The sequence below is a fragment of the Ahaetulla prasina genome, chromosome 1, assembly GCF_028640845.1.
Source record: "Ahaetulla prasina isolate Xishuangbanna chromosome 1, ASM2864084v1, whole genome shotgun sequence".
Classification (NCBI taxonomy): domain Eukaryota; kingdom Metazoa; phylum Chordata; class Lepidosauria; order Squamata; family Colubridae; genus Ahaetulla; species Ahaetulla prasina.
This window is the reverse complement of record NC_080539.1, coordinates 114,178,847-114,202,859: the sequence shown is the minus strand read 5'-3', so window position 1 is coordinate 114,202,859 and position 24,013 is coordinate 114,178,847. Positions and strand designations below refer to the sequence as shown.

Sequence of the window (24,013 nt, the reverse complement as noted above, 5' to 3'; positions counted from 1 at the left end):
TAGTCCAACAGGTCAGCCTGGGTGATAATGCAACCGGTGTTGGACGGTCCCCTCCCAAGTCCCAATAAAGGTCTGTGGTCTGTGATTATTTCAAATTGCCGCCCAAACAGGTACTCGTGGAATTTTTTAACCCCAGAAACTATAGCCAGGGCTTCCCGGTCTAGTTGGCCATAGTTCCTTTCCGCTGCGGACATCGTGCGGGAAAAATATGCGATAGGGGCTTCTGAACCGTTCGATAACCTGTGGCTGAGGACAGCCCCTACCCCGTAGGGTGATGCATCACAAACTACTACTAGTGGCAATGTCCCATTGTACTGAATTAGAAGGCTATCGCTGGATAAGAGATTCTTAACGCCTTCAAATGCCTTAGCCTCAACCCTGCCCCAAGTCCAAACAGATTTTTTCGCTAGCAGTTTACGTAGCGGTTCGGTTACCGTTGCCTTATTTTTTAAAAATACTGCATAGAAGTTTACAAGCCCCAAAAATGCTTGTAATTCTGTTTTGTTTTTTTGGGTTGGAGCCTTTCTAATGGCTCGCACTTTCTCTCAGTTGGGTGGATGCTTTCCTTATCTATCCGGTAACCCAAGAATTTTACAGATTCAACTCCTATCTGGCATTTGTTGAGTTTAACCTTAAGCCCCACAGACCTGAAAATGCCCAAAACCTTCCGCAATTTGACCCCTAATTCTTCCAAGTTTTCCACTGATACCAGTACATCATCGAAATATGGAACTACTCCCGGTAGACCTTGTAGAAGTCGTTCCATTAGGTTTTGGAATAACCCGGGGGCTACACTAACTCCGAACTGAAGTCGAGTGCATTTAAAAGCGCCCCAATGTGTGACAATTGTCTGCGCTTCGGCCGTTTCGTCGTCAACTGGTAATTGTTGGTAGGCTTGAGCCAGATCGAGTTTGGCAAAAACCTGTCCCTGTCCTAATGAGTGCAACAAATGTTGCACTACGGGAACGGGGTAAGCATTCTTTTGCAATGCTTTGTTAAGCGTTGCCTTATAGTCAGCGCAAATACAGACTGATCCGTCCGGTTTGATTGGGGTCACTATTGGTGTCTCCCATTTTGCATGGTCGACGGGGACTAGTATTCCCTGGCTTACTAATTTGTCTAGTTCCCTGTCAATCTTGGGTTTGAGGGCGAACAGGACCCTCCTAGCTTTTAATCTAATGGGAGCCACCTGGGGGTCCAAATTGAATGAAATGGGGGTCCCCACGTACTTGCCCAGGCAGTCTTGGAAAACATCCTTGAATTCTCTCAACAATTCGTCCTTCAGGTTGACTCCGCTTCTGTGAACCCCGGTTACTTCCATGCCCAAGGCTCTGAACCAGTCCAGACCTAGCAAACTGGGCAGGTTTTCATCTACAATGGTGATCGGCAGGGTTTTCTTGAATTGTCCATATTTCACTCTGACGGACGTGACTCCTCGAACAGGGATTTGGTTCCCCTGGTAGTCTTGCACTCTCAGCTTTTGGGGTTGCAGCTGGCGTTTCGCAACGTCTGGCAGGTCCCTTGTGATTGTGTCCCAAGACATAATCGTGATTGATGAGCCGGTATCCACCTCCATTTTACACTGCACTCCTTCGATGTATGTCTTGGTGAATATTTTCTTTTCTAGCCGTGTCGATGCGTGGCCCACTCTCACAGTGGTGTGATTTAACTTCGCGCCTTTTTTGAACTGACCAATCCCTGGCCGCTTCGCGGTTCTGGCGCCCTGTTGATTGGCCGGTTTGAATTTTGGGCGGGAAGGTTGAGAGGCTCGGCAGGCCTGAGCTATGTGTCCTTTCTTTTCACACCGCCAACAAATTGTGTCTTTGAACCTGCAATTCTGTCATTGATGTTGGCCACCACAACTCACGCACTCATCCCGGTTGCCTCTCTCCGGCCTCCCAGTGTGGAAAACCTCTTCCTCTTCTTCACCGTCTGATTCGGCCTGGATTTCTTCGCTGTGGACTGGCGTTGCTTTCGCCGCGGCATTTGGCGTGTTTGGCTTTCGTAAGGTTTCCGCCGCTTTGGTGGACAACTCGTGTGCCCTGGCCTCATCCAGGGCTATTGTCAAGGTTAGGTTGCTTTTCGACAGCAGCCGCCTCTGTAGTCGGATTTCCCTGACCCCACAAATGAGTTGTTCTAATAAAGAGTCCTCCAAGTCTCTATACTCACAGTGGTTTGCGGCTTTCCTTAATGCGGCCATGTACACGCTTATCAATTTGCCCTCTCGCTGAACTCTTTGCCTCAACTCGAACCGTTGTACAAACTTCGATGGCATCGGCGCGTAGTGTGCTCGTAGCGTCGTCTGTAGCGTTTGCCATGGCACCGACTGTACCGGCGTTGGTTCTGACAGCGATTCAGCGGTATCGAAGACTTCTGGCCCACAGTGGCTCAGGAAGTAAGTGCGCTTCTGATTATTTGATACTCCTTGCAGTTCGTTAGCTTCGAGGAAACACTCGAAACGAGCCATTTACGACCCCCATTTCTCTTTGGCTGGGTCGAATGGCGCTGGCGGTGTATAGCTAGACATCGCTATGTATCCGCCCTTGATACTGGCTGGGTTTGAAATTACGTTGCTCCTTCAGCTCTTTTCCTAGTCTCACTGCCTTCAATATCCCACCTTCGTTGCCAATGTTAAGTTCGGGCAATGAAGAGGCAGGAGACGATACAAGTGACAACAGCTCTTTGGTTTATTGTGATCCCAGCAAAAGCCAACAGGCAAAACCCCCTCTTTAAATAGTATTTTGGCTGAGGCATCAGCCAATCAGCAACGTGCATTTTCCCACCCAAATTTCCCTCCTAAAATTCAAATACATTACAGGAAGGTTCCACTTTCTGGGCAGCTACAAAGGCTTGGCCTATATACATAATTATTTCTGATAACAGTTTCATTTATTTCTCTTGTATTTCTTGGTTTCAGCCTTCTTCAAGAATGTGATTCGGATTTCTGTCACATCATCTCCTTTCAGAGTGTCTTGAAGGAAAATCACTTCAGCTGCTAGGTGTATCTGAAAATAAAATGTTAAATAGATGTTATAGGGACAAAGGTTCACAATGGCAGGAAAGCCATACATAATAGGGTATTTTATTTATTTGTTAAATATATATTCTGAGATTCCACCAAATAAGGCTTGGAAATAGAATATAGCTTTTATCTGGTGCTGAAAACATGGGTGCAGATCAAAATATGATATATGTATACTGCTAAATATCCATGTATTTACTGGTTTTTACCTTTGCCTTCCAATTTTTAGGGCACAATTTCTGCACCTCCTATATGAGATCCAGTTGCAAATATGGTAAATTTAGCTCATATATAGAAATTGAAGTGCTTTTAAATATACAGGTCAATTATACCATGAGATTAATTAATTAATTAATTCATTCATTCATTAATTCATTCATTCATCGTATTATTATAGCCACCTATCTCACAATCAAGTGACTCTGAGAATTCAGATATTGCAGCTGGGGAAAATTAAAAGGTGTTTTTTGTTTGTTTGTTTTGTGCCTTCAAGTCAGTGTTGACTCCTGGCAATAGTCTGGATAAGTCCCTGCAGTTTTCTTGGCAAGATTTCAGAAGACGTTTGTTGCTGCTAGTACAGAAAGAGTAACTGGCTGCATCCAGTTGAAACTAAAACTTAAGGGTGGGGGGACGGGACAGAAAAGGGCAGAGTAAGAAGAGCCAGTATCCATTTTCTTACCATTTCCAGAGCGCCTCTGATGGTCCCAGACAACAGGCTGCAATAGCAAAGAGATGGTCGACTTGCTGGTAGCTCCTCCACAAAGTCCACTAAGGGATTCTTGGCCAGAATGAGAGAAAACTCATTTCCCATTGCATTGTTGCAAGTCACAGTAGGGGTGACACCCAGATACATCTTAAAAGCAACCTGACAATGAAATGAAAAATGTGTGCCATGTCATCACTGGATCAAACCATAAATTATCTTAAATAAATTTGGACATTTCTTCTATTTATTACAGGTATGAACCATAATTTTCAATCAATCAATCAGACAATAAATCAGAATAGAGAGGAAGGGACCTTGGCGGTCTTCTAGATTAACCCCCTGCTCAAGCAGGAGATCCTATATCATTTCATACAGATGCTATCCAGTCTCTTCTTAAAAACCTCCAATGATGAAGCACCTACAATGTCTGAAGGCAAGCTGTTCTATTGGTTAATTGTCCTCACTGGTTGGAAGTTTCTCCTTAATTCCAGTTTGCTTCTCTCCCTGATTAGTTTCCATCATTGTTTCTTGTCCTGCCCTCTGGTACTTTGGAAAATAAGTTGAGCCCAGGGGTGAAATCTACTTACCTTTTGCTCTGTTGGGAGACTTGGTGGGTACAGACAGAGGCCAGGCAGGTTGCAATCAACAACAACCTTTATTAGAACAGCTCAACAGATAATACTAACAGTAATAGCTAACTTCCGTAGGCAACAACAACAACTCCCCCCTGACAGCTACTTATATACGGAGCTGTCAGATGGCTGCACCAATGACAGGACCCCGGATTTCCCACTTCTTCTTAGCTCACGTCTCAGCCAATCAGGACGCCTGGCTGTTGGTAAGGCTGTAGACACGTCGTAGCCCCGAGGACTTAACACCTTTCCTACCAGTTCAGAAGTGCACACACCACACGTGTGTGCTTGCTCCTCTGCGCATGAGTAGAGGGTAAAAAAGGTTACTTCCTGGTTAAAACCAGGAAGTAATGATGACTGGGCGGGTGGGCAGAGCCTCGACCTGACATCGCTACTGGTTCGGCTGAACTGGTCCGAACTGGTAGCATTTCACCCCTGATTGAGCCCCCTCCTCTTTATGGCAGCCTCTCAAACACTGTATTGGGGATTTTCATTAAGGGAACTACTGAATGCCAGGAGGGTTAATGTTTACAGCCTCCCCAGCATGAAGTTGACAACACTTATTATTTCATTTGCAATAATTTTAGGGGTGAGCTGGGGAGTGAGAATTCACACTGATGCCAATGGGGGATCTCCTTCTCTGAATCTCACTCTAGAGCAGGGGTCTCCAACCTTGGCAATTTTAAGACTTATGGACTTCAACTCCCAGAATTCCTCAGCCAGCTTCTCTAGAGTAGCATGTGTATGTGATCATCAGGATGTCAGCTGGAAAGAAACTAATTCACAATCTGAATGAAAACAACTCCATTGGTTATTGCATTAAAAAAAAAAGAAATAAATCCAGGCACACTATGTCTGTTTAGAGTTATGCTTCTTTCTGGAGTTCTGCACAAAATAGAAAATATGTTTTGTTTTAGCTCTCAAACTCAAACATCCCATCTGGAGTGCTCCATGGAAACAGTTTGAGTTTGTTGTACTTTGACAAGACAAAACCTAAATCAGCTTAAGCATTCTGTATTCCAGTGAAACAAATATTGGAACACTTTAAGTATCTGAGTCAAAAGGAACAATGGGAATAGAGAAAAAGATTCTTATTCCTTTCTTTTCACCACAGGATCACAAGAACAGAGAGGGTAGCAGTTCATACTGAGCCAAAAATTAGATGCCTATCTTAATACATTGGTCAGGACCTCACTGAATTCCACTAAGAAATGGACCTTATTTTGACCATGAATACTTTAAGGACTATTGAAAGAATCCTGCTTCCTCTCCCATAGAATAATCTTAGGACAGCAATTTTAGTTCTTTGGTCAATCAAGTTGCTTGTGAGTCAGCCACTTTTCCCCCTGAGGAATGAAAGGACTTACTTGGATACTTAAAAATCACTTAACAATCAATTGTCCATGTGTATCTTTTAGTCCTTTAGTAAAATGTCAGCTCCGGCATGCCGACTGGTCCGGAGCTGCCATTCGGGTGGGGAACGACCACCCAGATGTCTGAGGAGCCCAAGTGGTTGCACACTACCTGAGCTGCCAGATACTTATGGGAATGGCGACAGGGCATCAGTCTGGTTACAGCGATCTCCCATTCCTTGGAGGAGTCGAACGACCACTGAACAGCTGAGAGGCAGTCGCACAGCAATGACATCAATACGGAGCTTTGCAAAGGCAGCAGGAGTCTCCTCCCATCTCCCTGCACCGTTCTGAGACGATCCTGGCAGCATATCTCCCCTTGGAGCATCCTTGGACTATCAGTTAAATCATCCTGGATCAACAGACATAGCCACAGATCTCTAAACACAACAATATTTGCAGGCTAGCCAGATCAGGGTCATTCTGTACAGTGTCTGGGGATTTAGTTGCTGTTAAAAACTCAATAGGATCCTGTTTTATTAAAAGGGACCAGAAAACCATTCTACTGATTTTAAGTCATGGGAGATGGTACTAGATCTGTGATGGTGAACCTATGGCACGCGTGCCAGAGGTGGCACGCAGAGCCCTCTCTGTGGGCATGCACGCCGTCACCAGCTGCTCTTCTGGTTTCCGGCACATGCATGTGAACTGGCCAGCTGGTATTTGGGTTTCCAGTGCTCCAGCATGCGTGAATGCGGGTATGTTCCGGTTTGGGCACTTGGTACCAAAAAGGTTCACCATCACTGTACTAGACAATCTAAAACAATGTTCAGGGAATGAATTATGTATGAGCTACTTGGGTTGATAGACTTTATGTCTGTATTGTTGAATAATTTCTAGGTTTGAAGTGAGGCGTTTATACTCTTTGAAGACTTCTTGCTGTCTGCCAAGTTTCTTCAAAATATTTAGGCTCCTCTAAGAATAGAAAACATAGTATGTTGTTTTTATTAATGGCTCGGTGATGGCCACTTTGATGTTCTATCCTAGAAGACAATTCTACTTGCTTCTTCTTAGTCTTCTCTTTCGTTTTATTGGAACTGGCTTCTTCTGGTACATTATTTTGGCCACTGTCAAGTTTTCAACATCCATTAAACTCAAATCGCCACAACAGGGAAAATTACAAAACTCCAAATAAATCAAAATAAATAACTAAGCTTCGTTTAACGCTGGAAAGGACAGAGCTTAAAAAAATTATAACAAAGATATTTTCTCATTGTGAGCTTCCCATGCTCAACAAAGCCCTTTTGTCTAAAAGGTCTGTGCCAAAAAGGAGGAAGAACTACAGCAAACACAGTGAATTAAAAAAAAACATGTGCAGCAAAATATACCATTTGCTGTATCAACAAATGTGTATACAGAATAGATATACACCTAAGTTAAGAAAGCCAACCAGAATGAAGTGGTTTGCATTTTATAATGCTCTCCAAGGTATTCATAAACAAACAAACAAACAAACAAGAATGTAGACTCCAAAATATTCAGTGTATGACAAAACCAACATATCAACATAGAAAACTTTGAGGAAAGCTTAGTTACGTTTATGTACTCTGTGTATGTTGTTCCTACACACCAACAAACCTGAACAGGCTACTCAAAGTAATACTGAACTAAGCAACAACGACAGGAGGAATCAAAAAAGTCAAGTGTTTCTATGTCAATGCATGCAGGTTTTTTTAACCCCTTCCCATAAAAAGTGCTGAATATGATTGAATATTTTGCTGTTATATCCCATCTACAATTCTTTTGAAGGCCACACGGGCTTAAACTCACCCATACAACATTCACCTTGGCCATATAATCTCTACCAAAAAAAACCCCAAACAAAATAGAAGTGATTTTTGTAAAGGAACGATTTGCTGAAATACCGTATATACTCGAGTATAAGCCGAGTTTTTCAGCACGTTTTTTGTGCTGAAAAGCGCCCCCTCGGCTTATACTCGAGTCTACGTCTTGATGTACTTCGGGAACCCCGCACAGGAGACGCCAAAGAGGCGGCGAGATCGTCCGGCGGGATTTGCCCAAGGCTGAGCAGTTCGCCGCGCGGACCTGAGCCAAGCCGGTCGCAGTCCAGCCGAACGGGGGAAGCGGCAGGCCGAGCGCCGCCCGCCACCGCTCGCTGGACTGGGACCGGCTTGGCTCGGGTCCGCAGTAACTCCCGCCAGGCTGTGCCGCGAAGAAACCATTTAAAAGCCCCGCCAGGGCTTTCTTTCTTCTCCCTCCGTGCTTCAGAAGTTGGGCTTTTAAATGGTTTCTTCGCGCACAGCCTGGCGGGAGTTACTGCGACGAGCCAAGCCGGTCCCAGTCCAGCCGAACGGTGAAAGCGACATGCCGAGCGCCGCTCCGCTTTCACCGTTCGGCTGGACTGCGACCGGCTTGGCTCGGGTCCGCAGTAACTCCCGCCAGGCTGTGCCGCGAAGAAACCATTTAAAAGCCCCGCCAGGGCTTTCTTTCTTCTCCCTCCGTGCTTCAGAAGTTGGGCTTTTAAATGGTTTCTTCGCGGCACAGCCTGGCGGGAGTTACTGCGGACCCGAGCCAAGCCGGTCGCAGTCCAGCCAAACGGTGAAAGCGACATGCCGAGCGCCGCCCGCCACCGCTCGCTGGACTGGGACCGCTTGGCTCGGGTCCGCAGTAACTCCCGCCAGGCTGTGCCGCGAAGAAACCATTTAAAAGCCCCGCCAGGCTTTCTTTCTTCTCCTCCGTGCTTCAGAAGTTGGGCTTTTAAATGGTTTCTTCGCGCACAGCCTGGCGGAGTTATGCGGACTGAAGAAGCCGGTCGCAGTCCAGCCGAACGGTGAAAGCGGAGTGGCGCCGGCATGTCGCTTTCACCGTTCGGCTGGACTGGGACCGCTTGGCTCGGGTCCGCGCGGGGCGGGGAGCCGACTTTGGCCCTTTAGCAAGGAGGAAGGTGGGAGGAAGCGGAGCTGCCGGCTGTGGCGCCCGCTGAGCCGCCGCCGCCGCCTGGAAGAGGGAGGAGGTGACCTTCACGCTGGAGAGGGTGGGGATGGGGGTTGAGGCGTGCAAGAGGAGCGAGCGTGGAGGAAGAGGAGGAGGCGACGGCCCCGCCGACAGCGCGCTTCTAAGATCAGCCCACGCCCTGAAGAGGGAAAGGGAGCGAGTGGGTGGGTGGCTGGGACGAGACCCCACCACAAACACACACACAGCCGGTCGGACGGCGCGGTTCCTTTCTCTGCTCTCTCGCCTGCGCCAAGGCGCTGGAAGGGGCGGAGAGCGCGAAACAGCAGCAGGAGCAGCCGCGCCGCCGCTTCCTCCTCCTCCTCCTCCTCCTCCTTTCGTGGCGGGCTGCTTCCAAGTCTGGAAATCTGTTTTGGGAAGTGGTGGTGCAGCGGCAGTTCAGCCCTGTCGGCCGGGGGAAGGAGGCGGTGGATCGGATTCTCGCGCCACACCGAAGTCGGCTGGAAAGCTTGCTGCTTCTTCTTCTTTTTTGCTTCTCTCCCCCCCCCACCCCTCTTTTCGGCTCTCTTGCAACGTTGCTGCAGCTCCTCGGCCCCTTTTCCCGCGCCCCAGAAGGCCCGAGCCTCTGCTGCCGATTGAATACTAAAATAAAATAAAAGCGGAGAAGAACGGGGCGCCGCTTTTGGTGTCCGCGTCCCTGTCGCCGCCCGGCAGGACGCGTTTAAAAAAAAGGGGCGGGGGAGTTGAAAAGAGGCTGCCTCTTCGGGTTACCTCAACATCCATTCCAGAGCCGCTAAAAGAGCGGGTGCTTGGCCCGCCCTGGTTGGGGAACGGGCACAAAAAGGGTCCCTGGTGACCCAGAATTCATCCTAGCCCCATTGACTGGCCCTTTGACTCGATAGGATTTAGCTGACGGATTGTTAAACAGCCGCACCTTTCTTCTGGGGAGAGAAGTCACTCTAATAAATATTGGGAGGTGTTTTCAAGGAAACATAGGGGTCCACCTTCTGCCCACAAGAAATGTAGGGAAATGCCACCATTCCCAGCCTTCTGAGCACATCAGCTTATCCTGGCAGAGGATGAGGAAAGTCGATTTCAAAGCCTTTGGAAATCACCAGCTTGGAAAAAGCTAAATTATGTAGGGCTATTCAGCTACAACTTCGTGTTTAGGTTTTGTCTTTGAAGCGAGATAATGATAGCTAGCTAGCTAGCTAATTAGATAGATAGATAGATAGATAGATAGATAGATAGATAGATAGATAGATAGATAGATAGATGATAGATAGATAGATAGATTAGAAAGAAAACAGAACAAAAAAACAGAATAATAGAGTTGGAAGGACCTTGGAGGTCTTCTAGTCTAACCCTGCTTACGCAGGAAACCTTATACCACTTCAAATGCTTATCCAATATCTTCTTAAAACTTTCAGTGTTAGAGCATTCACAACTTCTGGAGGCAAGTTGTTCCACTGGTTAATTGTTCTAACTGTCAGGAAATTTCTCCTTAGTTCTAGGTTGCTTCTCTCCTTGATTAGTTTCCACCCATGCTTCTTGTCCTGCCCTCAGGTGCTTTGGAGAATAGTTTGATTCCCCCTTCTTTGTGGCAGCCCCTGAGATATTGGAATGTTCCTATCATGTCACCCCTAAACTAGACATACCCAGTTCACATGCCCGTGAGACGCCTTGCTTGCATGTCACACACACGCACCGCCGCTGGGAAAAAAAAAAGGATGGAAGGAAGGAAGGAAGGAAGGATGGATTGATGGATGGAGGCGACCGCTTTGAAGCGCAACCCTTCTCCCGCAACTAAGGGGGTCAATGTTTTCCCAATCCTAGGGTGTGGGAAACAGTCATTCTTTCTTCCCCTAGTCTCTCCCGAGATCGCACTGCAGCGCCCATCATCCCCAGCCGGCAATCTGAGCTCGTGCCATCGATGTGGTCCTTGAACTTCCTCCTTGTTTCTAACCCAGCCTAGGATGGCCGGGCGTGGAGGGTATGGTGGTGGTAAACGACCAGGAGAAAGCTCATTTTTTCGAGAGGTCCTCTTGGAAGGCTGCCTTGGAAAGGGAAAGTGGGAGGGGCAGAGATTTCTCCTCAAAGGTCCCCTTGGAAGGCTGGGTTGGAAAGGGAAAGTGGGAGGGGCAGAGATTTCTTCCTCTCGGGTCCCCTTGGAAGGCTGGGTTGGAAAGGGAAAGTGGGAGGGGCAGAGATTTCTTCCTCGGGTCCTTCTAGAGTCCTTGAGAAACTGATATCATACAAGGTTAATAAATTATACCTCCTCCTCATTGATGAGTTTTTCATCCTGAAATTGATTGAAACATTGTACCATCATATGCTGCCATAGTATAGTGTTAACAACATCTGTAAAGATGATATATGAGCATGACACTAAGTTTTTCTATATTTCCCTTTATTGAAAAACTTCCATCATGCTTCTTTCTGAAAACAAAGGTCATTATAATATACCTCATTATATATTTGATTTGATGATATTTCAGTTAATAAATACCATTTAAGGTGTTAAGCTTCCTTTCTTTTCAGCAGCAAAGTGAATTACAACTTTAAAGAACTTTATTACTTTATATTCATTTATTTTAAGTATAGATTTTAGATTTTTAAACAAATATGTTTAGAGCTTTTATATCTTTCAAGTTATTCAAATTATCCCCTCAGCAGGTATATAATGGCATCCAATTCCAATATCATGTTGGGGCTTTTGAGCAAGGGAGGAGGAACGCGAGCACCACCTTTCGCGCTGGCATTCCGGGATTTCCCTTTGTTTAGAGCTGGGAATCCTCCTTCCCCCTTTTGCACTTTTATTGTTTTTCGTTCAAATAAATATTCATGTTATTTTACTTGGCTCTATCTTTATTTTTTACATTGACCAGTAGCTGCCTCATTTCCCACCCTCGGCTTATACTCGAGTCAATAGTTTTTCCCAGTTTTTTGTGGTAAAATTAGGTGCCTCGGCTTATATTCGGGTCGGCTTATACTCGAGTATATACGGTAAATAAAATAAAAAATGTCATAGCGAGTGGAGAATGGGTCAAACATAAGAGGGACTCTCTCATTCTAGGTAGTCCTCGACTTATGAGACCAAAATTTATGTTGTTAAGTGAGACATTTGTTAAAAGAGTTTTGCTCACTTAAAAGTGTCCATTTTACAAGCTTTCTGGGCAGTTTTAAAGTGAATCACTACAATTGTTAGGTTAGTAACACGGTTGTCAAGTGAATCTGGCTTCCCCATTGACTTTACTTGTCAGAAGGTCGCAAAAGCTGATCACATGACTCCGGGACACTGCAGCCGTCATAAATATGAACCAGTTGCAAAGCTTCCGAATTTTGATCATGTGACCAATGGGATGTTGCAACGGTTGTAAGTGTGAAAAACGGTCATAAGTTATTTTTTTCAGTGACGTTGTAACTTTGAACAGTGACTAAATGAACTGTTGTAAATCGAGGACTACATATATACCATGTTTCTTGAAACGTCTGCACCAGCCCAGTTTGCTGCAACTCTGTACACATTTTCAGTTATACAGAAGTTGAGGATTGAGAAAAATAATTACAGGATAGATTTAGGTTTCTGTGATTTGGGATGAATGTTGAAAGAATCCAATAGAAGCATTAACTCAGGAAGAAATGTTAAAACATTTCTTCCTGAGGGGCCTCTGTGGCTCAGACTGCTAAGACAGTCTGTTATAAACACAGCTGCTTGCAATTACTGCAGGTTCTAGTCCCACCAGGCCCAAGGTTGACTCAGCCTTCCATCCTTTATAAGGTAGGTAAAATGAGGACCCAGATTGTTGGGGGCAATAAGTTATTTATTTATTTATTATTTAGATTTTTATACCGCCCTTCTCCCGAAGGACTCAGGGCGGTGTACAGCCAGATTAAAAAACAGTACAATATACAAATTAAAACAATTATTAAAATAACATATTCTATAAATGGCCAAAAATTTAAAACCGTCAAATTTGACCCATAAAATTAATAAAATACCCCAATTAAAATTATTAAAATTCAAAAGTTTAAAAAATTAAGCCAGTCCCGCTTGGATAAACAAGTGCGTTTTCAATTCACGGCGAAAGGTCCGAAGGTCAGGTAATTGATGCAAACCAGGGGGAAGTTCGTTCCAGAGGATAGGTGCTCCAACAGAGAAGGCCCTTCCCCTGGGGGCCGCCAGCCGACATTGCTTGGCGGACGGCACCCTGAGAAGACTCTCTCTGTGTGAGCGTACGGGTCGGTGGGAGGCATAAGGTAACAGCAGGCGGTCCCGTAAGTACCCGAGCCCTAAGCCATGGAGCGCTTTAAAGGTGGTAACCAATACCTTGAAGCGCACCCGAAAGACCACAGGTAGCCAGTGCAGATTGCGCAGGAGCGGTGTTATGTGGGAGCAGCGTGAGGCTCCCTCAATCACCCGCGCAGCTGCATTCTGAACTAACTGAAGCCTCCGAGTGCACTTCAGGGGTAGCCCCATGTAGAGAGCATTGCAATAATCCAGACGAGAAGTGACAAGAGCGTGAGTGACCGTGCATAAGGCATCCCGATCAAGGAAGAGGCGCAACTGGCGAACCAGGCGGACCTGGTAAAAAGCTCTCCTGGAGACGGCCGCCAAATGGTCTTCAAACGACAGCCGTCCATCCAGGAGAACACCCAAGTTGCGCACCCTTTCTGTTGGGGCCAATGACTCGCCCCCAACAGTCAGCTGCAGTTGCAGCTGACTGTACCGGGGTGCCGGCATCCACAGCCACTCCGTCTTGGAGGGATTGAGTCTGTTTCTCCCCATCCAGACCCCTACGGCTTCCAGGCACCGGGATAGCACTTTGTATAGTTGACTTTGTATAAATAAATAAATATATAAATAGGATGAAAACTATTGCTAACATAGTGTAAGCCGCCCTGAGTCTTCGGAGAAGGGCGGGATATAAATGCAAATAAAAAAACAAACACTCAAGGTTGAATACTGAGGCCTCAACTTCACTGTTAAAAAAACACAAATATCATTAACAATATTTAAAAAAAGAAAAGGAATTTGGGGAAAAGAATTTCAATATTTCAAGCTGGCCACTTGCTGAGCACCAAATCCTAAAAAGCTAATTCAAGAAGTGAATCCTGAGGTCTGTTACACCTTTGCTTACAGTGAAAGCAAAGCTGGCTGAGGAATTCTGGGAGTTGAAGTCCACAAGTCTTAAAGGGACCAAGGTTGGAGACCCCTGTGTTACAAGGTGTGTGAATTACAGCGTGTTGGTGCTGATGCCATTACAGGCATCTCAGCATTTATTCCTCTGCTAGATTTCTGCTTTGGACTCAGAAAAGGGCTATATTAAAAAATAAAAGAGTTTCTTTCACTAAGAAAAGGACAAGCCCAAATTTAAAGAGAAAAAACATCAAGTGGGTAGAAATAAGTTTATTATGTTGCTGTTTATTTTTTTGGGGATGTACTGTTCTAAATGTTCTTTCTTTTCTGATGTTTTTGTCTCAATTATGCACTAGGTCTCTCTTTTTAAAAAAAAAAAGTTTCTGATATATTTGTGCCATAACAGTTTAAAAATTGGAATATAAATACTTTAAAATCAGCTCAAGGCAAATGCATATAACTGTAAAAGCTCTAATGTAATTCTTAGGCACATATTTGGAAATTGGACTTGGAAATTGCCTGAAGGCAAATGGTGCAATATCAAGGCTAAGATAGCTCTTCCCAATTAAATCTCTTTCAAGTGCTTTGGATTATAACTTCGAAATTTCCCACCAATATTTCTATTAGCTGGGAATAATGCAGATTGGAGCAACACATATAAGAGAAGGAGCATAAGGGAGATCTCTGGGTCTGAGAAATAGGGATATCTGAAAATATTACTAAATGCTGAGCAGATGGATGTTTTAATATCAATCTTATTTGGGAAAGGGGTGGATAGCCCTTCGGTCTTCTATTTTGGAAAAAGAGGTGCAAACAGCTCTCGGAGACCCTTATTCGCTAATAAATGAGAACTGAACTTTCGGCTCATTCAGTTTCTCTGATTCTCTATAGCAGGGGTGTCAAACTCAAGGCACATAGGCCAGATGTGGTCGGATCTGGCCTTTGAGGTCATCCTGGAAAATGTAAGGGGTTGGCCCGTGTCGCTTCAGCCCAGTTTACCCAATGCGAAGAGGAAACATTGGGCCAGCATCGCTTCTGCCCAGTCTAACAAAGAGGAAACATTGGGCCAGTGTCGCTTCGGCCCGGCCCACCCAATGCAAAGAGGAAACATCGGGTCAGCGTGGCTTCGGCCCGGTCTACCCAGTGGAAGGAACCCAAAGAGGAAACATGACAGCAGTTTGGGGAGTGGTGTCAAGCTGGCCACGCTCACCCAGTCGGCCACACCCAATGAGTGATGTCAAGATGGCCATGCCCACCCAGTCGGCCACGCCCACCTAGCCCCCGAGGTCAACCACAGTCCTGATGCGGCCCTCAATGAAATTGAATTTGATACCCCTGCTCTATAGTAACCTTTACCTTCTTCACATTAAAGGTAACCTTGTGAATCTTTCTGGGTTATAGTCTGCTGTTAGGGGGCAAGACTGGAAATGAAGTGGTAAGAATTTGGTTCAGCCTCAGCATCTTTGAGTACCTGTGCAATTATATCTGCAGTTTCAGAATAACTGCGGCACTTCTTCACAGCAGAGCGAGCCAAGAAATCTTCGACCAATCTGATGCCGATGCTGTATCCCCTGACCAAAGAGAAAAGAGAGAAAAAAGGTGAAAAGGTGCCAGGTGAACTTCCTGACAGTTGATGTGAGTATAAAATGGATACATGGCACACATTATCCCAAGCATAAAGGTAAGATAAAATTCATAGATAATTTGCCATGTACAGATGAGATGCCATGGCAAATTTTCTATGAGCAGATTACAATAAGAGTTTGTTAACAGAGCATTTTGAAACTTTAACCTTGTCTTTTATTATTATTATTGTTCTTCCTGCTGACTATTTTGTCATTAATATAGAATATAGAAGATATATATACCCAATAATTTGCAAATAGATTTAAGCATTCTGGAGGGGGGCTGTTTTGCAAGGGATGGACACCAATATTGTAGTAATGTGTTAATCAGTATTCCATTAGCGGATACCATGTGTATATGTGTTTGGTTTTTTCTTTTTTTTTTTAATGCACTTATTTAATTGTCTTGATTGTTTTGTGTTTTTTAGTCTATTTTTGGATTTTTGGATTTTAACATTCTTTTGAATAAAATAACAAATAGTAGAAAAAAGGCAGGATAAAATCATAATGTAAATAAAACAATGGATGCAATATTCTGCAGAAGAGGTGCATTGTTCAAGAGTATGACTCCAATTTGAAGAAAACAATATTTTCTGGAAGTTGGGGCATTTACTGTTCTTTAAATGAAAGGAGAAAGAGAGGCTCTTAGATACAAAAAGAAATATTCATTTCCTTCACTCTACCCATAACAACCATGATTAACGGTGGCACAGTGGTTAGAGTGCAGTACTGCAGGCTACTTCTGCTGACTGCCAGCTGACTGCAATTTGGCAGTTCAAATCTCACCAGGCTCAAGGTTGACTCAGTCTTCCATCCAGGGATGCTATTCAGCAGATTCTGACAGGTTCTGGAGAACTGGTAGCGGAAATTTTGAGTAGTTTGGAGAACCTGCAAATACCACCTCTGGCTGGCCCCAGAGTGGGGTGGGAATGGAGATTTTGCAGTATCTTTCCCCTGCCATGCTCACCAAGCCACGCCCACAGAACCGGTAGTAAAAAAAAAATTGAATTACACCACTACTTCCATCCTTCCGAGGTGGGTAAAATGAGGAGTCAAATTGTTGGGAGCAATATGCTGACTCTGTAAACTGCTTAGAGAAGGCTTTAAAGCACTGTAAAGTGGTATATAAGTCTAAGTGCTATTGCTATTAATGGTACTGGGTGAAAATCAGGTAAAGGAATTCAGGCAAAGCAGCTTCATTATTTCCTTTCTTTTTCTTTTTGCAAAACAAGCCCCTTTCTATAACTTTCCAACTGCAACATCACAGAGGCAGAAAAAGAAGATTAGCACTTTAAATGTTTACTTTTTGGCTTGAAGTGCAGATAAGTTTTAATTAGTCAGGACTTTCATTAGTTTAGGGGGCACAGCCCGAATACCTTTGCACACTTCTAGTGACCAGCTGAAAGCGACACTGATTGGCTTATAGCACGGGTGTCGAACTTGATTTCACTGAGGGTCGCATCAGGGTTGTGTTTGACCTTGAGAGGCTGGGGTCGGTGTGACCAGGATGGGCATGGCCAGTTCGACATCACTTATGTTGGGGGTGCCTGTGGTGGCCGGAACACTCTGCCAGCAAAAACAGGTTCCTGAGCTCCGTTTTTGGCTGCGACGGCCCCTTGCAACCCTCTGCCAGCAAAAACAGAGTTCGGGAAGTCTTGCGAGCTCCATTTTCAATGGAGGAGGCACTGCAGGCCAGTCCTTCACTGTTTTCAGGGCAGCCCTGTGGGCCAGATCCGGCCCTTGGGCCTTGAGTTTGACACCCCTGGCTTAGAGTGATCTTCGAATTTTTGCAGCATTCTGAGCTCAGTAAAATAGAGATGACTGGATGGTCAATTTCAAAACAGGCTGGAGAGTAGAAACAGAATCCTACAACCATTTCCCAAGCTGATATCTACACCCGAGTAAACAGACTGAAGAACAGGGAAAAGATAACTAGCCATTTTTCCTCAAATTTGTCATGCTGCTTCTTGCCCTCTTATACTTACATGCTGTCCAAGTATTTGTTTACATCTTCATCCTTTTCATAATCCTTACACAGTTGGGCTACCAAAGCACCGTAGGTGAGCACAAAAAGCTCTCTACTCTGTCAATCACAGGAAATACTGAATGAGAATTGAAGAAAACACATACAATCTTCTACTCCAAGAGCAAGTAGGCTATCTATATCTATATCTATATCTATATCTATATCTATATCTATGTCTATGTCTATGTCTATGTCTATGTCTATGTCTGTGTCTGTGTCTGTGTCTGTGTCTGTGTCTGTGTCTGTGTCTGTCTGTGTGTGTGTGTGTGTGTGTGTGTGTGTGTGTGTGAAATTCACATATAATACAAATCCAAAAAGTGGTTTTGCTTTATCTCATTGAATGACCCCATGATTGTAGCTTGTTAATCAGAGTTTATTATCACTCAGTCTAAATGTGACTCCCGCCAGAGTTTTAGTGCAATATGTCAATCCAGGCAGTGTCCATTGCACAACTGCATTTGTGCTGAAAAAAGATAATACAACCATGTCTGACAGTATGAATCCCCCAAATATCCCAGGATCCACAGACAAAAATAAGGATAGATGCATTAATCAGTCTGCATACCATGTGATGAGCTGATGCAGAGGATGAAATGGTGGGCAAATGCCAGTCCTACAACATAAAAAGAAGTAAAAGAAGAAGGAACACAAAAGATCTTGATTTTTTTAAAACAAATTACTTTTTAAAGAACAGTTTATGTTGAATTGAAAAGGCAATTCACTAACCAAAAGGAAAAAAAAAAGCAATAAACTACTTAGTGAGAAATAATTCTATGCAATAAGGAGCACAACAGAATTTAGCTCTTAGCTGGAGTTAGGAACTAGGTTTACACCAGAAACAGTCGTGTTAAGGCACCAGGCTAGAAACCAGGTGACAGTGAGTTCTAGTCCCACCTTAGGCCTGAAAGCTGGCCTGGTAACTTGGGCCAGGCACTCTCTGTCAGTCCAACTCACCTCATAGACTTGCTTTTATGGAGAAAATAGGAGGAGAATGCAGTGTTAGCTATGTTAGTCGCTCTGAGTTATTTATTAAAATGATAAAGGTGGGATATGTAAATTAATACATAAAATATTTCTGTATAGAATATTGCTTCAAATGCATATTTTCTTTTGGGCAATATAATATAGTGCTGCATTTCTTAATCTCAGCAACTTTAAGATGGATGGATTTTAAGACCGAGAATTCCCCTGAGATTGTGAAATACCAATAGCTATGGTATGAGTTTGCATAAGGGGTGTGGTGGCTAAGACACTGAGCTTGTCGAGCAGAAGGTTGGTAGTTCAGTGGTTCCAATCCCTAGTGCTGTGTAACGGAGTGAGCTCCCATTACTTTTCCCAGCTTTTGCCAACCTAGCAGTTTGAAAGTACGTAAAAATGCAAGTAGAAAAATATGGACCACTTTGGTGGGAAGATAACAGCGCTCCATGTGCCTTTGGTGTTGAGTCATGCCAGCCACATAACCATGGAGATGTCTTCGGACAGTACTGGCTCTTCGGTTTTAAAATGGAGATGAGCACCGCCCCAAGAGCCTTAAATGACGAGCACACATGTGCAGGGGAACCTTTACCTTTATGAGTTTGCATGAGTGATATTTGCTTCTATTTGAGGGAAAAAAACCCAGAAATTTAGAAATATTACCGTTTCTGGTGCTGCCACCTGGTGGCCTAGAAGAAAAAAAACATGAAGACCTGTCCAAAATATCAGGAGCTGAAATAATTTGAGAGGCAAAATGTCAGCGTCTTCAATAAAAATTCTGCTTAGGCCATTCAAATATAAATGCAGAACATTTGGATGGGTGGGAAGTGTCTCACTGAAAATTGCCTCAGCTGGGAACCAACTCCTTACAAAACATCTTACCATCCAAAAGACAATTCAGTGTCGAAACTGATTCAAAGAACTAGAAAAGTTCAAACATTAAAAACAGGTGCAAGTCAGAAAAGTCAAAACAAAATATAGACCAACAGCATCTTTTTCTTTCCCTGATTCTACTTGCACTGGGCATGGCTGAGAGATTAAACATTACTCTTTGAACTGTTAAAATATATTTTAATCAAATCATATCACTTGTCCTTCATTCATCAAAATATACTATACTTTTAAGATCTGGATTCACATTGTTGTGTAATCAGAAGGGAAATTTCCTGGGGATCCTTGGAGGGAAGGAGGAAGGAAGGAAGGAAGGAAGGAAGGAAGGAAGGAAGGAAGGAAGGAAGGAAGGAAGGAAGGAAGGAAGGGCTGATATAGGTTGAGAAGGGAAGAAATTATTTCAGGCATCTATGACCATCTATTGCCTCAGACTTTACTAAAAGAGTAGCATGCCAATCAAAATTCATGAATGCCACTTATTCTTATTATTTAGCATATGATGAGAACGTGATGGAACAGGAGTAAACAAATACACACAACCCACATAGTTTTATAGAAAATGTCTATGGGCTACGGCAGTGGTCTCATAATTGATGAATGCCAGTGGTTTTGTGGGTTTTCTATAGATTCACTTTTGTGGAAAATCATCCTTGCCATAACCACAAGCGCTGGAACTGGAAGTATGGTCAAAAAGAGTTCTTTTTTCCCCACTCACTCACCCCATTTAGAAAGTAAACAGCGAAGACTTCACTAGTATACTGAATTCACAAAATGCATTCAATAGGGATAATGAAGAATACCACCTTATAAATAACAAGCATAATAAAGTTTGGTAGCTGCTAGTAGATATACAAGCAAGTCTTACGATTTTGGAGTTCTCTGGTCTTTTATTTGCTGGATGTGCCATTCTTCTTCGACAGTAGGAAGATACCAGCAGTTATTCTATTCCTTCTGACTTAGATAGCATTTTCCCCTGGTGCATTGGCTGCTTGTTACTCCATTTCTTTCTCAACCCTGGTCCTATGGCCCTTGCTACACCCTGGTTGTAATGAACCCTAATGTTACAGATTCTGCTTTTTCCGATGCTCCTCCTCTTCTCGGTAAGCCTGAAGTCTTCCAACAGAAATGTGTTTGGCAAGGAATCTGGCTTACTTCAGTAAACAACCTGACTCAGATCGTTAACTGATCCATTAAACAAAACAGCCTACAAATTACATGTAAAATAGCTATCTCTCTGTTTGAAGCTTGCCACTGAGGGGATACTTTCAGAGAGGCTTTTAACAAGGCTCTGCCTTCTGCGTAATATTATATGGCAGGGGCAAAGGAGAACATTTTCCCTCCATCTTTCTTTTCCATTTTCTGAGGTGCTTTTAGGGCAAGCTTTTACAGCACATTTGCCCTAACTTAGTACACAATTTAATGAGGATGTCAGATGAAAGTGCCTGGGGTGAAATCCAGCAGGTTCTGGAGAACTGACAGCAGAAATTTTGAGTAGTTTGGAGAACCAGCAAATACCACCTCTGGCTGGCCCCAGAGTGGGGAGGGAATGGGGATTTTGCAGTATCCTTCCCCTGAAGTGGGGAGGGAATGGAGATTTTGCAGTTTCCTTCCCCTGCCACGCCCTCAGAACTAGTAGTAAAAAAATTTGGATTTTACCACTGGAAAACGCCTTCCATTTGTAAAACCTTGCTTCTTATTGCATTGCTTTTTCCATAATCTCTTTCTTTCCTAGGTGTCCATCAGAGACAAAAGGGCTCGTTAGAGCTTTAGACCACAAAAGCAAACACTCTTCCCTTTCAATTTCCACTAGACAATTCATGACCCTCTTAGGTTATTTCAGAGATATTTCCTTATCAGATTTCTCAATGCCTTCAACAATGGCAGAGCTTTTAACGCACTTGAAAAGTTCTTAAAAATTCAAGGAGATATTCAGAGATGTATCTGCCTTGAAAGTAGCCCATGTTGAACTATATGGCACAATTGAACATCAGGAGTTGATCACGGGAAGAAAAAATACGGTATTTTGTGTTATGTCACAAAATATTTTATGATCATTTTATGTAATAAAGTATTGTATGAACATTGCCAAAGTTCAACTCTGTGGGAGTCCTAAATTCTGGATTTTGGAAGCATTCTGTAAGTTTGTTCATTTGATGTCCTTGGTTCAAAAGGTTTTGCTCCACTGTGCACTGTTTTGCCCAGTTAAAGATTATAGGAAAGAGAGTATTAGTAGTAAATAGATAAAGAAAAGCCAGTAATGAAGGGAAGAGAGGATGATTTTTGACCGGTAACATCAAAGAATTCTCCCTTTGGAATTGCCCTACGTTATGGGAGCATAAACTGAGGTTTACACCAGGAGTGAAATCCAGCAGGTTCTGGAGAATCTGTAGCAGAAATTTTGAGTAGTTCGGAGAACTGGCAAATATCACCTCTGGCTGGCCCCAGAACACTGAGGTTTTAATCTTAAGGTTTAGTCTAGGGACCACTCACAGAATTCCTTCAAATATATTCTGCCAAAATACATTTTTTAACATGGCAGAGCATGATTCAATACATGGCAAGTGATCAGTTATTTAAATAACACACTAAAAACTTAATTATCTACTTAACTCAGGGATTGCAAAATTTGCAACACCCCCTAAAATATCAAATTTATTCAGCCCCCGGTAATGAAGAAAGCCAGTTAGGTGTAGTGTAGTGGTGAAATCCAATTTTTTTACTACTAGTTCTGTGGGCGTGGCTTGGTGGGCATGATATGGCTTGGTGGGCATGGCTTGGTGGGCATGGCAGGGGAAGAATACTGCAAAATCTCCATTCCCACCCCACTCCAGGGGAAGGATACTGCAAAATCCCCATCCCCTCCCCACTCTGGGGCCAGCCAGAGGTGATATTTGCCAGTTCTCCGAACTACTCAAAATTTCTGCTACAGGTTCTCCAGAACCTGCTGGATTTCACTCCTGGTGTAGAGGTGACACAAGGTAAGAAACTGGGAAATTGTGAGCTGTTGTATACACACACATACACATTAGGTGATCTTTGGCTAGTCACTCTTAGTCCTTGGAAGGAAGCAACGACAAACCACTTGCCAGTTCAAGCAATCAACAGGAGTCAACATTGACTTTTTAAAAATAGTGCTTGTATTAAAAATTTCAAAAATTGCTTTTTAATTGCTTTTCAGTTATTAGGAATCTTTGAATTGATAACTTTTACAGGACTGAGCAAGTTTCCTTCAATCCTTAGCAGGAGAAATTTTAACTACTAAGAGGAACCAGCCTCAGGAGGAGAGAACCACCGTAACACTGTACTCCCAATCTCCCAAACTGGTCCAGGATACCCATATCAAAAACAGTGTTATAAACAATTTTAATTATCCTTGTCTGAGAAATCACAATAAAGGCACTCTCCTTCAGGATGGCACAAGGTGGCCTCTGAAGGAAGGCCACACATTGCATCGGCTGGACATTCTTTCAGAAAGGTTATCTTTAGAAGAGGTAAGTGGAGCATGGTGTTATGAAGCAAGGAGGAGGCCCAGGGCTATGGGACTTAGCTGGGCAGGAAGCAAGTACAAAGCTGAGTGACCTGAAACCATTCGTGGACTATGCGCTTGGAACATTGGACACCTCGGTACCTGTACCTCGAGAACGTGGATTTTGGCAATCATGAGGATATATCCGAAGACCCAAATCTTCCCTTTTTTTTTATGTATAGCACAAGGGTGGAAAAATGTATATTTTTTTTTTGTAATGTTACATTTTTTAAAAAAAAAAAAATTAAAAAAACAAAACAAAGCTGAGTGACCTGATAGTTTGGAAAGCAGGCCCAAGGCTGTAGGACCTCATGGGAAGGGTTGCTATACAAGGTGTGCCGCAGGGGGGGCTGAGAGACCCAGCACAGGTGACATGTGAGTTGGGGGAGCACTGCAGTGTGTAGGGTCTGGGCCTGAAATAGAGTCTGGGCTTACCCCATCCTGAAGCACCCAGTGCTCTTTTTAATTACACATGTGGTTGCTTAACATTTGCAATGGGGAGACCTGAGACTGCAGTCATTGAGCAAGGCAGTTATGTTGGTGTCTCTCTTAAAGATAGCAATGACTAGACTAGACTAGACTAGACTAGACTAGACTAGACTAGACTAGACAGGATAGGATAGGATAGGATAGGATTTTTTTTATTGACCAAGTGTGATTGGACACACTTATGATCATAATTCCAAGCCCTACTTGTAACTCAATTCTGAGCTAGAGACATTCTCATCTAATAACAATAATATGAAAGTTGGTCAGAGAACCAACAGTAGGACCCAAAGACATCAGATTGCTTGTTCTTGTTCATTGAACTAGGCTGGACTGCAAAATGTATGGCAAAGCAACCAGAGTTTCAACAGAGGTCTACAAAATAAAGATGGTTATGCACAATTGCATAACTGAAGCCACATTGTACCTTTGGAGAAGCACTTAGAGATGGAGTGGAAATTAATGAAGTTGTTGTCAGTGATATTGACTTTATCTCCTCTGTGGATGCCCCTTTTTCCTTATGATCAAGATCTCAGCAGAACAGGGAGAGGTGGTTCAACATTGCCTTCCTAGCCACAGTCCTATAAATAATTGCCCTGTTTTACCTAAGGCCAATGGCTACAAAGGCAGGATTTTTGTAAAGCTTTCATTAAAAACAC

General features: G+C 43.7%; 1 protein-coding gene across 8 annotated transcripts in view; it reads right to left on the bottom strand.

The window, feature by feature from the left end:
• Positions 1-2,669: 2,669 nt before the first annotated feature.
• Positions 2,670-24,013, bottom strand: part of TRAPPC3L (trafficking protein particle complex subunit 3L) — a 30,442-nt gene continuing 9,098 nt past the window's right edge. For 2 of the 8 annotated variants that reach the window (XM_058173471.1, XM_058173476.1), the window contains 5 exons: positions 20,999-21,070; positions 18,042-18,089; positions 15,297-15,396; positions 3,702-3,887; positions 2,670-3,005 (listed from right to left, as the gene is read on the bottom strand). In XM_058173471.1, coding sequence (XP_058029454.1) covers positions 2,886-3,005; positions 3,702-3,887; positions 15,297-15,396; positions 18,042-18,089; positions 20,999-21,070 — 526 coding nt within the window. In that variant the 3' untranslated portion in view covers positions 2,670-2,885. The other 6 variants (XM_058173498.1, XM_058173489.1, XM_058173464.1 and 3 more) reach the window with 5 other exon arrangements.